This window comes from Notolepis coatsorum (assembly GCF_963971535.1).
Source record: "Notolepis coatsorum genome assembly, chromosome: 17".
Classification (NCBI taxonomy): Eukaryota; Metazoa; Chordata; class Actinopteri; order Aulopiformes; family Paralepididae; genus Notolepis; species Notolepis coatsorum.
Window position 1 is genome coordinate 21,683,154 of NC_140181.1, and position 13,962 is coordinate 21,697,115.

At 40.7% G+C, this 13,962-nt stretch overlaps 2 protein-coding genes across 2 annotated transcripts in view; both read right to left on the reverse strand.

Moving 5' to 3' along the window:
* Window positions 1-11,639, reverse strand: part of LOC311243968 (uncharacterized protein) — a gene marked incomplete at its 3' end in the record, with an annotated part of 28,537 nt that extends 16,898 nt beyond the window's left edge. Inside the window, exons 1-4 of the mRNA XM_084333376.1 lie at window positions 11,568-11,639; window positions 8,113-8,242; window positions 4,823-5,012; window positions 3,273-3,585 (exon numbers count right to left, since the gene is read on the reverse strand). Of these exons, the coding sequence (XP_084189502.1) occupies window positions 3,273-3,458 (186 nt within the window). The 5' untranslated portion in view covers window positions 3,459-3,585; window positions 4,823-5,012; window positions 8,113-8,242; window positions 11,568-11,639. The remainder of the gene's footprint in view (window positions 1-3,272; window positions 3,586-4,822; window positions 5,013-8,112; window positions 8,243-11,567) is intronic.
* Window positions 8,448-13,962, reverse strand: part of LOC311244624 (uncharacterized protein) — a 44,340-nt gene continuing 38,825 nt past the window's right edge. Inside the window, exon 8 of the transcript XR_014620708.1 lies at window positions 8,448-8,560. The gene's annotated coding sequence lies outside the window, so the exon portion shown is untranslated. The remainder of the gene's footprint in view (window positions 8,561-13,962) is intronic.

Here is a 13,962-nt window from a genome sequence, read left to right on the forward strand (position 1 = left end):
GGGGGGATTTGTCTGTCAGGTTAGGATTATAAATTGGGGTATTTTTTTTTTTATGTTTTGTTATTACTCTTGTTTTGAGCGGTTTTGTGTTTATTGTGAGAACGGTAGTCAGCCTTTGTTGGTCCGTTAGGGGTCCAGTGAATGAAGTAAGCGTTCTTGTTTATTTAGACATTTAAAATGTATTAGGTTTCTTGTTTAGATTAGGCATTTAAACTTTTATTATGTAAATATGGTTTCTCGTTTAGTTAGACGTTCACATTTTCTTGGTTATATGATTTGGGTGGGACTAGGGATAGCCCCAAATGGGGGAATGTTGGGGAAAATGTGTATATGAGGTGAACTAGTTTAATATGGGTCAACTAAGCAGTACTGAAAGACGGTCTGGCTGATGTTCTTAAAACAACTTGGAGATAGGCAGATGGACATTTCAGTACATCATATCGTGTGCTCTAATCTTGTGTACATCATATCTTGTTCTTTTCTCTCTTTCATACATACACATATACACACACACATTTAATCTTTTCTCTCTTTAATCTTTTCTCTCTTTTACACACATATATACACACACACATTTAATCTTTTCTCTCTTTAATCTTTTCTCTCTTTTACACACATACATATACACACACATCTAATCTTTTCTCTCTTTAATCTTTTCTCTCTTTCATACATACACATATACACACACACATCTCACTAATCTTGCATCTCTCTTCGATGTTAAATCTATGTTCTTCTTAATGTCTTTATCTCTCTTCGATGTTCTTAATGTTTTTATCTCTCTTCGATGTTAAATCTATGTTCTTCTTAATGTTTTTATCTCTCTTCGATGTTAAATCTATGTTCTTCTTAATGTCTTTATCTCTCTTCGATGTTCTTAATGTTTTTATCTCTCTTTGATGTTAAATCTACGTGTCATCTTAATGTACGTCATGTCATATCTGATATGATATGACATGTCATCATATCTGTCATGTGGGGGCAGGACTGAGAGGGGATTTAGGAGACAAGCAGAGGGATTGAGAAGTTAGAGTGTTTTTCTTCAACTGTGGTGACCGTCTGATGATCCATAGCTTCTGCTGTTAAAACTTTCTTTCATTAAACAAATTGCCTGTTGAAATTGGAAATATCGTCTCCTGCTGTGTTAAACAACCATCAGCCACAACAGTTCGTTTATTATTTTATCTTACTTTATTATTTCTCTTTTCACAGCAAATCTATCTTAGATAGATTCTCTTTCTGTCTTTTACATTGTTATTTTTTTTATTTATTGTTCAAAATGAACTCCAAATTACAAACTGACAAACAAAATAAACTCAAATAATACAAACATGAAAAACATTGTTTCACATTGGCATGGAGTGGAAAGGATTCCGACAGCCGATGGCCTACATGGAGCCAGAGTACACTGTACTTCTCGGAGAAGCACTTCACGGCTCAGAAAAATACACACTGATTGAGCCGAGTCTCTTGGTACTGCATTAGCCCAGTTAGACGAAGTGGCTATAACAACGGATACCTGGACCTCCCTTGCTGGACTCGTCTCCTACCTTCACACAGTCATGTTGTTATTTCTAAATAAAAGCTCTTAAAATAACTCTGTATGGAACATTGCCATTGGGGACATCATTTACAGTTGAAAAAAGGCAATATATCACAATATTGTGACTAGGGCTGCACGATACACCGATACTAGAAATGTATTGCAATACTTATTTCAGAAAAACGAGAATGGTTCAATACTTCATTTTATTAGTCGATACTAGTAAAAATACGCATCCGGCGTATTTGAGTGGATGCATGACCGGAGCAGTGTGTGTGTGTGAGAGAGAGAGCAGGCTTTGCATAGTGGGCGTGTCAACAGTGTCGACTGAGCATAGGGAAAATAGTCAGACATCCCCAAATGTCTTATTTCATACAAAGTCTCTGAATGGACTTTTGGATTAAATTAAGTTGTATGCAGTGACGAGGTTACTTAACGTTCAGGTCATGGTCATGCTTACATGCTATGCACGCTTAGCTTGCCAACGTTAGATAGCAGTGTTGATAACAAGAGTTCCCACAGACATTGCAAAATGAAATTCAAAGACTTTTAAGGACTATTTTTCATTCATCAAGGATGTCACTCGAAGGATACAATTCACTTTTAAATGCTGTTTTTTGAAAGCATCTTCTTGGCCTGCTTGCCAGCTAGAGCATCACAGGTGAAGAAATTAGGAAAAGCAGTTGGAGTGTGCGAGACAGCGGTTATTGATGTTATTAAAACAAAAAACGACTTTTTAAGCACCTCGTTAAAATTGGCTGTTTTCAAGGAATTCCAGGTCTTTTGTAAAAAATCAAGGACTTTAAGCACTTCAAGGACCTTGTGCGAACCCTGTGATAAGGAATCGTCTGCCAACAGAGATGTTGTTTCAGCAAATGTATTCACAAAATGGATTACTATTCAAATGTTATTGAAGACTCCTGTGATCAGTAAGTAAGTACTAGTGTATGTCTAACCGCAGCATTTGCTACGCTATGTGTGCAAATATATTGTGATTCTGCCTAAAGCCAAGACTCGATAGTGCAAGCGTATTATTTAGGAGCACATGCGACAGTTCGAAGACCTAAACCAACTAAATGAGCTTGTGCACATCCCTAGTCAACAGCTTTGTGTAGAATACGTTTGAAAAAAAAAAAACGACTGATTTATGACGTGATGTCATTTTGGGACCGGTACCGGTCCCGTCGGGTGGAAGAGGTTAAGAGTTGGGGTGCTTTGGTGAAGGTGTCAGGGGTGTCTTGGTCACCACTGCCCTAGGAGACACTTGCTTCAGGTCAGTTTTAAGTGCATTTACATATATATTACACCCGTTATCTGAAACAGCTGTTAGAATCATATTGACTGATAATCTCTTCTTTTCAGTTCCAATTGGAAATTGGTAAAGGGGCATTTCTTTTTGGGGCTCCTTTGAACTGGAATACTTTACCATATAGTTTACGATCTTTAATCTCATTTGGTATATTTAAAACCACTTTATTTTCCCCATCTTACAACTAATTTCATTAAGTTTTATAAGTCATGTTCATTGTGTTGTTAATGTTATTGCTGTGCTGTCAATTGTCTCTGTATTGTTTTTATATTGAAGGTCCCCCTCGAAGACGAGCTTATCCTGTGTATTTAATAAATACATTTCCCTATGAAAATCTGTAATGTAAGGTCATATTTGTAACGTTTTATATGTCTGAACACTGCATAGCTTGCCATCATTACTGGATCCAATACTTACCTCAACTGGCTGGTTGCTCCACGTGTTCTGCTGACTGCAGTCTTTGCACCGTCCGAGGACAGAGAAGTGTTCTCTGTCTCCATGTGTGCTGACTGCACATACACCCCTGCATCGTTCACAGTGCTGGAACAACTGGAGAAGACATCCCAAGTTCACACACACATCTTCCAGAACGCTAACATCCATGTGTTCGCTAAAGGACGCGTGTTTTGGGTGAACAACACCAGAGGAACTGCTCTTCTCTGAGACATGAGAAGAAAGGCAAACGGACTGTTGGTCCCTGCAGGCATCAATCTGGATGGAGGTGGAAGACCTAGGTCAGAAACAAGAGTCATCAGTTTGACACTCCTTCAGGTTTTCTATTGCGATTCATCATGAAGGCGCAGAACCTTGACAAAAGAACCTTGCATCTTGATTGATAAATTTGTGTTAAGAGAACATTTGTTTTCCAAATTACAAGCTTATTTTTGTTAGTTAATTGGTCATTTATAACTAATAGGGGTGTCACAATTCTCACACGTTTCAATTTGACTTTCGGTTTTAAGGTCGCGATTAGATTTTCAATTAAAACTTTTAGACTATCGAGTCTTGATTTGTAAAGATGAACAGATCATTGGTTTTATTCCCCGCCAACTGTCATTTACATTTTCTAATTCTTGTAGGGTTAGAGTAACAACAGCTACTACAAGGATCATTCAACAAATCAACAGATCAACTAAATATGTCAGATTGGTATATTTACATAAAAAAATTTGACCATTTCTGAAACAAACTATAAGAACACACTTCCCACAAACCCTGTCTCTTCCCGTGCATGTGGGATTGTTCGTTTTGATAAGAGTAGAGCCTTGCTAAGTGAATGACAAGTTGTATCAATGCAAAATAGAAAAGGATATTGATGGACTTGTCGCGGTATCGTTGTTTATATAACTCAAGGGAACGCCAGTAACTTGAGGGAAGCAAGAGGATTTTCTAGTTCAGTTTCTTCATCATCAGACTCTGGCAGGGGCCATGGTCAAGGACAATAATGCAGGCTACGGGTAAGCTCATTAATTAGCAGCTATGCTGTGTTCTTTGAAATGTCTTTTTTTTTTTTTTACAAGTAGGCGGGGTGGAGGGGGAACAAATACTGGGAGGATCACTAACCTGCTCGTGATTTTGAAGGTTGAAATCGAACGCTCATTTTGATTGATTCTCAACTCTGATTCAAAATCGTGACACCCCTAATAACTATAATTTATAAACACTTCTTTTTTGGCAACAAGTACAATGCAAATTGGTTAATTATTGTCACACAATCAGTCTGGCAACAGGAGAATGAACTGGACCTCAAGCTGGTAACCTCTTTCAGTCAAGTCTGAACCGCTTTGACAGAAAATTTAACTACCGTCTATGGTTACTGAAAATGTTATCATTTATCCTCAGATACTGCATTTGATCACAATGGCAAAATGTTTTTATTGTCAAATCAATAATAACTCTGGCAGCATGCATCCCAACAAGTGTATGAACTATCGCAAAAGTAGGCTTCAGAGACAAACTAAACTTACTTTTCACTTGTTGAGGAGTCGGCTTTCTTTGGTACTTTAATCAGACCAATGTCTTTAAAAGCAATCGCTACCCAGGACTGTTTTGCTGGTGGAGACTTCAGTGCTTTCCCACTGTGGGATCTTTTCAAACCTTGATTGTCGGTACCAATTCCAATACTTCTGGTTTGAAAGGGTGAACCCGTTTGGCAACCTGTGTAAAAGTACAACCAGAATGCTCAAGTATGTAGTGTTTCTCATACATATATTTATTTGTGGCAGCCTACCATTATATTAAAACAAGCAGACCACAAATAGATTTCCCAACGGATACAATAACACTTAAATTAAGCCTCGTCTGGACACAGTCCTTTCCACTGCTGAACTGTGTGTCTTGTATCTTTCTTTAAATTCTTTTTTTCCATGCTGAAAGATGAGCACATCTGTGGTAAGCACTAGATTCAAAAGAAGTCATTCTGCATAAATGTATGTGGAAACTAAATGTTTCAGATTGGTCAATTAATGTTAAATCAACAAATCAATTAGTCGACAAAGCTCTATTACTATTAAGTAGACCAAGAATGCATTTAGTCAAGGACAGCCCTAAGCAGCAAATAATTAAGATAATATATTCCTTTATTGATCCCCTTGGGTAAATTCAGGCGTCATAGCAGCCCAGAGGAGGAAGGAGGGATTAAGGTTAGGTCTGCACCTAAGGAGGTCTAATCATCATTAGTCATATGTTTAAACTTTAACAGAAAATAAAGAAATACATTGAATAACAATTTCTAGTAGGTAATCAAACAAGTCTCCTCTCTCACACCAAGTAAACCCGTTAATTACTAATTAATTGCAGAGTAATTTAATGACCCGGTTCGCGTTCAGTAGTCTACTTATTTTGACCCATGTACATGTCGAAATACTTCCCAAAGGTCAGTGATTATGATGAATTGAAAATGGGGGACCCTGATGTAAACAAGACGAAAGTCTTTCTCTGGTCTGCATCCCCTTAACAATTGTATGTATTGAGCTGTACTGTACTGTACCCATTCTGCAATCTGTTAATAAACTTTTCAATCAATCAATCAATTCAGTGAATACCACGACCACAACACCCGAGGGAGCTCCACAAATCATGTCCAACCCAGATTCGGCTCAAACAAGGGACTTAACACGTTCCGCAATTATGCCACATCAATGTGGAACGCCCTACCCATACCCACAGCCGTAAAAAAAAATTTATCACTACCCACCTTCAAAACCGCTCTCAAAGAGCACCTACAGGAGGCTGCAATTCGAAAGTGGCCTCCGTAAATGTCTGAACCCACCCACCCCCTCCTAATGTACAGTTCCCTCCCCCTCGTATGTATATATTTACTGTTAGGATCTGTTTAACAATACTGTATATTTGTATATCTTGTATGTCACAAATGTAACAGTACTGTATATCTGTATGTCATGATTAGATTAGATTATTATATCTGTATGTTGTGTATGTCATAAATGTCATGAATTGAAAATGGAGGACCCTGATGTAAACAAGACGAAAGTCTTTCTCTGGTCTGCATCCCCTTAACAATTGTGTGTATTGAGCTGTACTGTACCCATTCTGCAATCTGTTAAAGTTTTCAATAAATCAGGTTTGCAAAGCCTAAAAGGTACAGAAATTGGATGGTCATTAATAGCCGTTGCTATTACTTAATTAATCTCTCAAGTGTCAATCAAGGGGTTTTGGACTTTAATATAAAGAATTGTATTGAGGAATGTGTGAGAGAAAGTGTTATGGAGTTAGAATAGGGTTATGATGCCGCAACAGCTTAGTATGCGTTATTATCCCATTACCACTGTGAACCAGTCCTAACCGGTGGGGACTAATACACACTAGGGCTGAGCCCAAACGTTCGAACCTTTGTTCGTTACGTACGTTGGCATTCAAAATCAACATTTTAATTTTTTTATAAAAAAAAAGAAAATTGTAATTAAAATAAATTATATATTTTTTGTATGCGTCTATTCATTCCGTTTAAACCAATGTGGTTTTTCTTCACAGTTGCAAATAAAGATTAGGCTACACTAATATTATAGTATTAAAAACTGATGAGTTATATTTGATTGATTTAATAAGAAAGTTGATTTAATAAAAAACTCATTTAATCAGATGAATCACTATTCAAATTGAGGATTTAGTTTGAGGATTATTGTTGATTATGTTGTTGAGTTGCATTGTTGATGTGATTATTGTTATTTTGAAATTCTTTTTTTATTTATTTTTATTAAAAACAAAGTTTCGAACGTCCGTTCAAAAAACCCTGATGAAGTTCGAATCCCAAAAACAGGCTTCGGGGACAACCTTAACACTTTCAGCGCCAGAGGTCGCTGTTTACCTTACCGTTGAAATGACAACGCCTTTTAATATGGGGATACGTGGCTGTGTTTGCAGGCCTAAAGCTATGTTATATATTATAGCTATGGATCTATTAATATAGTCGATTGTCATTTCGGTCGTTTCTTCCAATCAAGATGCAAAAAAACAGATAATTTTTCCATCCCTACATTCCCGTTTTATACTGTCGTGAATATGAGTGTAGTTTCAGGGCGGTCTGGTGTAATTTCCAAAAGGCTGCGTAATGGCCGGCAACATGTATTCTAGTAAAAGCGTTATCGTTTCTTCCCTGGACTAGCTACTGTTCTCAAATCAAATTTATATTATCGGTATTATGTTTCATCATGAATGCGTGAAAGGGTTGGGGGGGGGGGGGGGGGAGTGGTCGTTTTTTGATGCTCTGATCACATCAGATCTGAGTAACGTTACAGTAACACTTTCGGATCACAATGAAGGCATGCTCTGATCAACGCAAGATTGATACCATATAGCCCTTACCTTGACTAGGATGTACTGCAAAAAGAATATTCCAATTATCTGATCGCCATTCCAAGTATTGATGTAGATCGTGTTGCCAACGTAATACAGCAATGAACATGAACCGTGACTGCTTGATTCTCATCCATGCATGTGTTATAAGCGCTTGGCCTGGCCGACTAGTTAGACCCCGCCCGCAGATCGACCGACACACCAAACCACATCGTTTCAAATGGAGTGCAATAGCGGCCACAAGGCGGCAGTATTGGACTTTTGCGATCTCAGACCCATCCCCAGTGATAACACAGGCTCCCGGGATGTTTTATGAATGGAAATAAAATAAATAACGATGAAAACCAACTCAGGTTTTCGGGGGTCATGGCGCTCAACGTTCGGCGAGTTAACCCGACCGGCGACTATAGTTGGGTCCGGTGCCCAATGTGTTAATACACACCATGACTGCGTACGGACAACAGGGTTCCTTTGGACAGCTGTGTTGCCACACTCCTTCTGGGAACCGTCAAATAAGCCTGGCAACCAATAGCCACTGTTTTCCTGGCTTGGGAACACAATGGGATTGGGACCTAAGGAATAAAGAAAACATCACCAGTCAAAGAGAAGTTACAGTTAGGGGTATGAGTAAAACCAACCTGATGACGATTTGATTAATCATCATTACCAGCCAGAGAAGTTAGTTAGGGGTGTGAGTCAACTAGACCAACTTACTAGCAATTAGGTTAGACCACCCACATCTTGTGTTTTGGCGCTAATTGTCTTAGCATTTTCCATTCACATACTGTTCTGAGAGGATCCAGCGGGGAGATGTTCAAGAAGGTGGTGATGGGGAAGGTGGATGGAAAGAGAGGAAGTGGAAGACCAAGAAGAGGCTGGGTAGACGACGTCTGTGATTGGAGCGGAGTGAGAGGCGGAGTCACGGAGTTGGAGAGAAGAAGTGGGGACAGAATGGGTTGGAGAGTGATAGGCAACCTTCGGAACAAAGAAGCCACCTAATGATGATGATACATTAAACGGTTAGCATTAGCTTCGCTATGCTGCACTTTTGAGCATGTCCTTGCCCCAATGCCATGATCACACTTTCCACAAAGACGTTTTTTTTTTTTGCCAATTTGAGTGATCCCCTCGCTCTACACAAAAAACATGTTTATTTTATGGTCAACTCCTCTTGGAGGCATGACTTTGACTATATCGATTGTTATTTGTTACTTTGGCTATATAGATTGTTATTTGTGACTTTGACTATATAGATTGTTATTTGTGACTTTGACTACCGGTATATAAATTGTTATTTGTACAGAACTTGTCACCAGTAGGGATGGTTACATTCACAGGTGTGCAGACTTGAGCATGTGAGGTAAAACATGCACTGGAGCCCTGAAAAGGAGCCGCGGCCACAGGAAGCAGAGATGGAGGGTGTGACAGAAATAATCGTTAGATTAGTAGACTAAACGAAAAAATAAATCGACAGATTAGTCGACTACCAAAATAATCGTTAGTTGCAGCCCTAAAGTCACTGTACACTGACTGGGCAACTACGTATTGACAAAACAAACCTTCATTCACAATACACACAAGCAGGTCTACATATAGACACAGAAGCAGGTACCTAACCCATGCCATAAGATTTTGGGTATAGAGAAAACAAATGACCGGAAGAATAATGGGTTTTTTTGCGCAAGAACACAGCTCTCTCACTCCGTCTAACACACGGTGCTTGTACTACGTAACTACGTTAGATTTTCTTGGCGCAATAAACAGAGCTAAGATAACGTTAGCTAAGCTAGCAACAATTAGTTAGTTGCGTTGGTCTATACTTTCGGTAGCCGCATTTCTGGCAGAAGCTCTCCGATTTGTTGAGCCAAGCCCCTCTCCGATTGGTTTAGCTTGTCACACGGCAAAAGGCGAGCGTAATGTTATCGTGCCATATCAAGATAAAAAGATTTTTTTTTATCAAAACTACTACCAGATTTACTCATAACGTTATTTCGCTTGACAACACAGCCAGCTGTCAGAAACTGTACATTGTAACGTTATATAACATAACGTTATATGTTATTTCGCGTTTTATTCATAACGTTATTTCACGTGACAACACAGCCCAGCTGTCAGAAACTGTACATTGAGGGGGTTTGAATCACTGTTTACACTCCACACTTACTGTAACTGTACCATGTTCTACATATATAACCTCATCTCATGCACCTTGTTGTGTATCCTGTTTCTTTTTCCTCATTATTATATTCAGAGTTAATTATATTGTTTACACTGTCTTTCTTCTATTATAACCCTGCCCATTTGATGTTCCCAAACATTTTGGGAACATCATATTCAGAAAGTATCACAGAGACTTCTATTGACCAAGGAATTAGTTATTATTAGTAAGACACAACATTTCAATCAAACATATAATAACATGCGTTTCATCATACCAACTGATCCTGGTACAATATAACATTTATATTAATTAACCCAGTTAATGCCTAGGGGACATGTACTGCTATTCCTAGCACTATTTGGGCAACTTTACACAATTCCTGTGAGTCTATGTAAGACATCTGTAAGGTTTATTCCAAAAATAATCATTGTTTTATATTTCTACTCCAGTACTCAAAACGAGCATTTTTCTGCCTCTTGATTTCAGGCTGTTATTGGCTTGGCTCCACCCACACTAGCAGAATGCTTTGAGTGACAGCCACCCACCAAATAGCTCCGCCCATCTCCTCCGCCCAAACAATGGTTCCCCCCCACACACAGTGAACGTAGCAACAGTTGTTAGTTAGCTGACTAATTACGACATATCTACTTACTACTTTTGTTGGGTCCCAAATAGTAGGTACAACTCCTTTGTTTAGAACCATCCCTTTTTGATGCTGGGTCCAGGCTGCCACCCCAGCATCAAAAAGACCTTGATTGGCAACGTCGTCGGTGCAAAAATGTGCAGTACAGACCCGAGTAAGAGACGTTGGGACAGAACTAGGAGGGTCCCCAAAAACGAATGTGGTCCATTGCTTGCGAAGTACATGATCCACGGGAAAAGCGTGCAAAGACGTATTAGTAGCTTTACAGCCAGGAACAGAACATGTCCTGCGGGGTTTGCTCATGGTGGAAGATAGGCAAGTTACTGCACTCCTGTTCTCCGGTATGTAGGAAGGTAGAGGTACTTCTCTAGTCTAGGTAGAATGGACTTCCTTTCCTTTGCACTAAATAAAATGGTTGATTGTGGGCGGTGGCTCCAGCCACGAGGGGGCTGAGATACAGATCAGCAGCGCCTGTCCACGTCACCGAGCGAGTCAATTCAGAATGGCTTGGTTCAGTGGGGGAGGTTCTTGTCTGAGCTGAAATGAAGAAACGGGACTGGGTAGAGATTGCACATCTAGTCAGTGTTGGTACAACCCCACCAGCACCACAATGCTAGAAAACAATGCAAACCACTGGGAAAGGCCATTTATAAGATAAGGGACCTATCTAACCTACCTAACCAATGCTTCTTCTTCTTCTTCTTCTTCTTCTTCTTCTTCTTCTTCTTCTTCTTCTTCTGGTTTTAACGGCAGCTTGCATCCTTAACGTTGCATTACTGCCATCTTCTGGTATCATTTACCGAGTCCTACAATGTCCGTTTTGTGTTCACCACCATCATGGAGTGCAGCTAGTGCTGCGAGTAGCGTCCAGCTGCTTGATTACATATGCACGCCGCATTTCTCGGAGACGCTCTCTGATTGGCCGACGCCTGTTTCTACAGGTTAAGTTTAGGCACTCTTCGAACACACAGTAACGTTAGATTGTATTGATGATAACATACCTCACCCCCCCCCAAACAATGATTCCCCACACACACAGTGAACGTAGCAACAGTTAGTTAGTTAGCTGACTAATTACGACATATCTACTTACTACTTCTGTCGGGTCCCGAATAGTAGGCACAACACCTTTCTTTAGAAGAATCCAGGATGTCACCCCAGCATCAAAAAGACCTTGATTGACAACGTCTTCGGCGGAAAAATGTGCAGTACAAACCCGAGTATGAGACGTTGCGACAGAATGAATGAATGAAAACTTTATTTAACAGATTGCAGAATGGGTACAATACAGTACGGCTCAATACATACAATTGTTAAGGGGATGCAGACCTGAGAAAGACGTTTGTCTTGTTTCCATCAGGGTCCCCCCACCCTCCACAGAACTAGGAGGGTCCCCAAAAACGAACTTTGTCCATTGCTGGCGAAGTTCGGCATCCACGGGAAAAGTGTGCAAAGACGTATTAGTAGTACTAGCTTTACAGCCAGGAACAGAACATGTCCTGTTAGGACATTTACTGTACATTGGAGGGGGTTGGGTTAGGACATTTACAGGGGCCAGTTTCGGATTGCAGTCTGTGGTGGATTTTGACGTCTCTAGGGATGGTTCAATGAAATACAGAGACAAGAGATTGGCCTTAAATCAGAGTGCAAACCACCAGGTTCTCCACGGACATCCAGCAGCCTAAAACAGTGTCACACTGCGAATTAGATATTCTGAAATAATAAAACAGGAGCAGAAAGAGACAGCCGGTTAAATGAATACAATACAGGTTTATTGGAAAAGAAAATATATACAGTACGCCCATACGGACGGACTTTCAGTCTGTCAGAGTGTATATTCACAGGTCTGTCAGAGTGAAAGTGAAGACAAAGCAATATTGTAATGGCTTAACACAGTGAGATAGAGACGCCTCTGTCTCTGATTGGGTTGGCTTTATATGGTCATTTGGGGAGTCGGATGGGATGGGCCCTTGCGGAAGGCTTGCTGCGGCCTTGGATGCAAGCGTTATCTGGCCTGCTCTGAATACAAAGAATGGATATAGTGTTTTAACAGTTTTTGAGAGAAGGATAACATGACTTCATGGATTTTACCCTGTTGTGGGGCCCTAGAGGAGTAAGAATGTGAAATTACCCTTCACATTTAAACAGAAATCCTGACCTCACAAATAGAGGAGGGGGGGGAGGAGGAGGAGGAGGGGGGAAGGAGGTGGATGAGGAGGAGGAGGGAAGGAGGAGAAGGTGGAGGAGGAGGAGGTGGGAGAGGAGGAGGGAAGGAGGAGGAGGAGGAGGTGGGAGATGAGGAGGGAAGGAGGAGGAGGATAAGGTGGAGGAGGAGGGAAGGAGGAGGAGGGAAGGAGGTGGATGAGGAGGAGGGAAGGAGGAGAAGGTGGAGGAGGAGGAGGAGGAGGGAAGGAGGAGGAGGAGGGGATGTGAAATTACCCTTCACATTCCCCACTTTGTGCCATTTTTGGCACATCCTGGTAATTTCAACCATCAATATCACTAAACCACAGTCTCAAGACACCATACAGAACATCAAATCAATCAACATTAATACATCATAATGTCATACTTGGCTAAGTAGGACGATAATTCCAAGCAGGTAATTGCAAAATGTTGCATCCTTAGGTACAATAAAAAAAATAAAAAAAACATAATAAGGTAGAACAATAACTCTTGAGAAAGAAAGAAGAGGGGGAAAAAAGTTCAGGTGCAAATTGAAAAGGGGAGGAGTTCCAGGCCAGGGACAGATTGGTCGCTGGCGCCTTATAAAGCGCTTCTCAGTGACCCGAAGCGCCGACAGCAGTTAATAGGAAACAAAGAACAAAGAAAAGAAAATGGCAGTCTTAATATAAGTAGTATTTTCAAACTCTGAATATGTACCCATATCTAAATCAGAAATTTGACTTTTTAATATGCACACTGGCTTCCCTTGTTGTCGTCCTCAGTAGCAGTCAGGTGTCTTCCCACTCCTTCACACACAGAACGATATATATCTGTTGCAAGGAGGCTGGATGCCGTTGAGTACAGTAGCAGTCAGGTGTCTTCCCACTCCTTCACACACAGAACGATATATCTGTTGTAAGGAGGCTGGATGCCGTTGAGTACAGTAGCAGTCAGGTGTCTTCCCACTCCTTCACACACAGAACGATATATCTGTTGTAAGGAGGCTGGATGCCGTTGAGTACAGTAGCAGTCAGGTGTCTTCCCCACTCCTTCACACACAGAACGATATATCTGTTGTAAGGAGGCTGGATGCCGTTGAGTACAGTAGCAGTCATCTCCCCATAGTTGAATACAGCAGCACACCAGGTGCAGGGAGTAGGGAGGTAGGATATTCGTTGTTTGTACAGGCCGGGGCCGTCGTTGGCGTGGTGGGGTAGGTCCTACTTATGCAAAAGGGCTTGTATTGCCGACTGGGGTGCGTGGTAGGGGTTCCTGTGGATCCCAGCAGCGGTGCGTTCTTATCTTCGTGGCAGGGCGGGGCT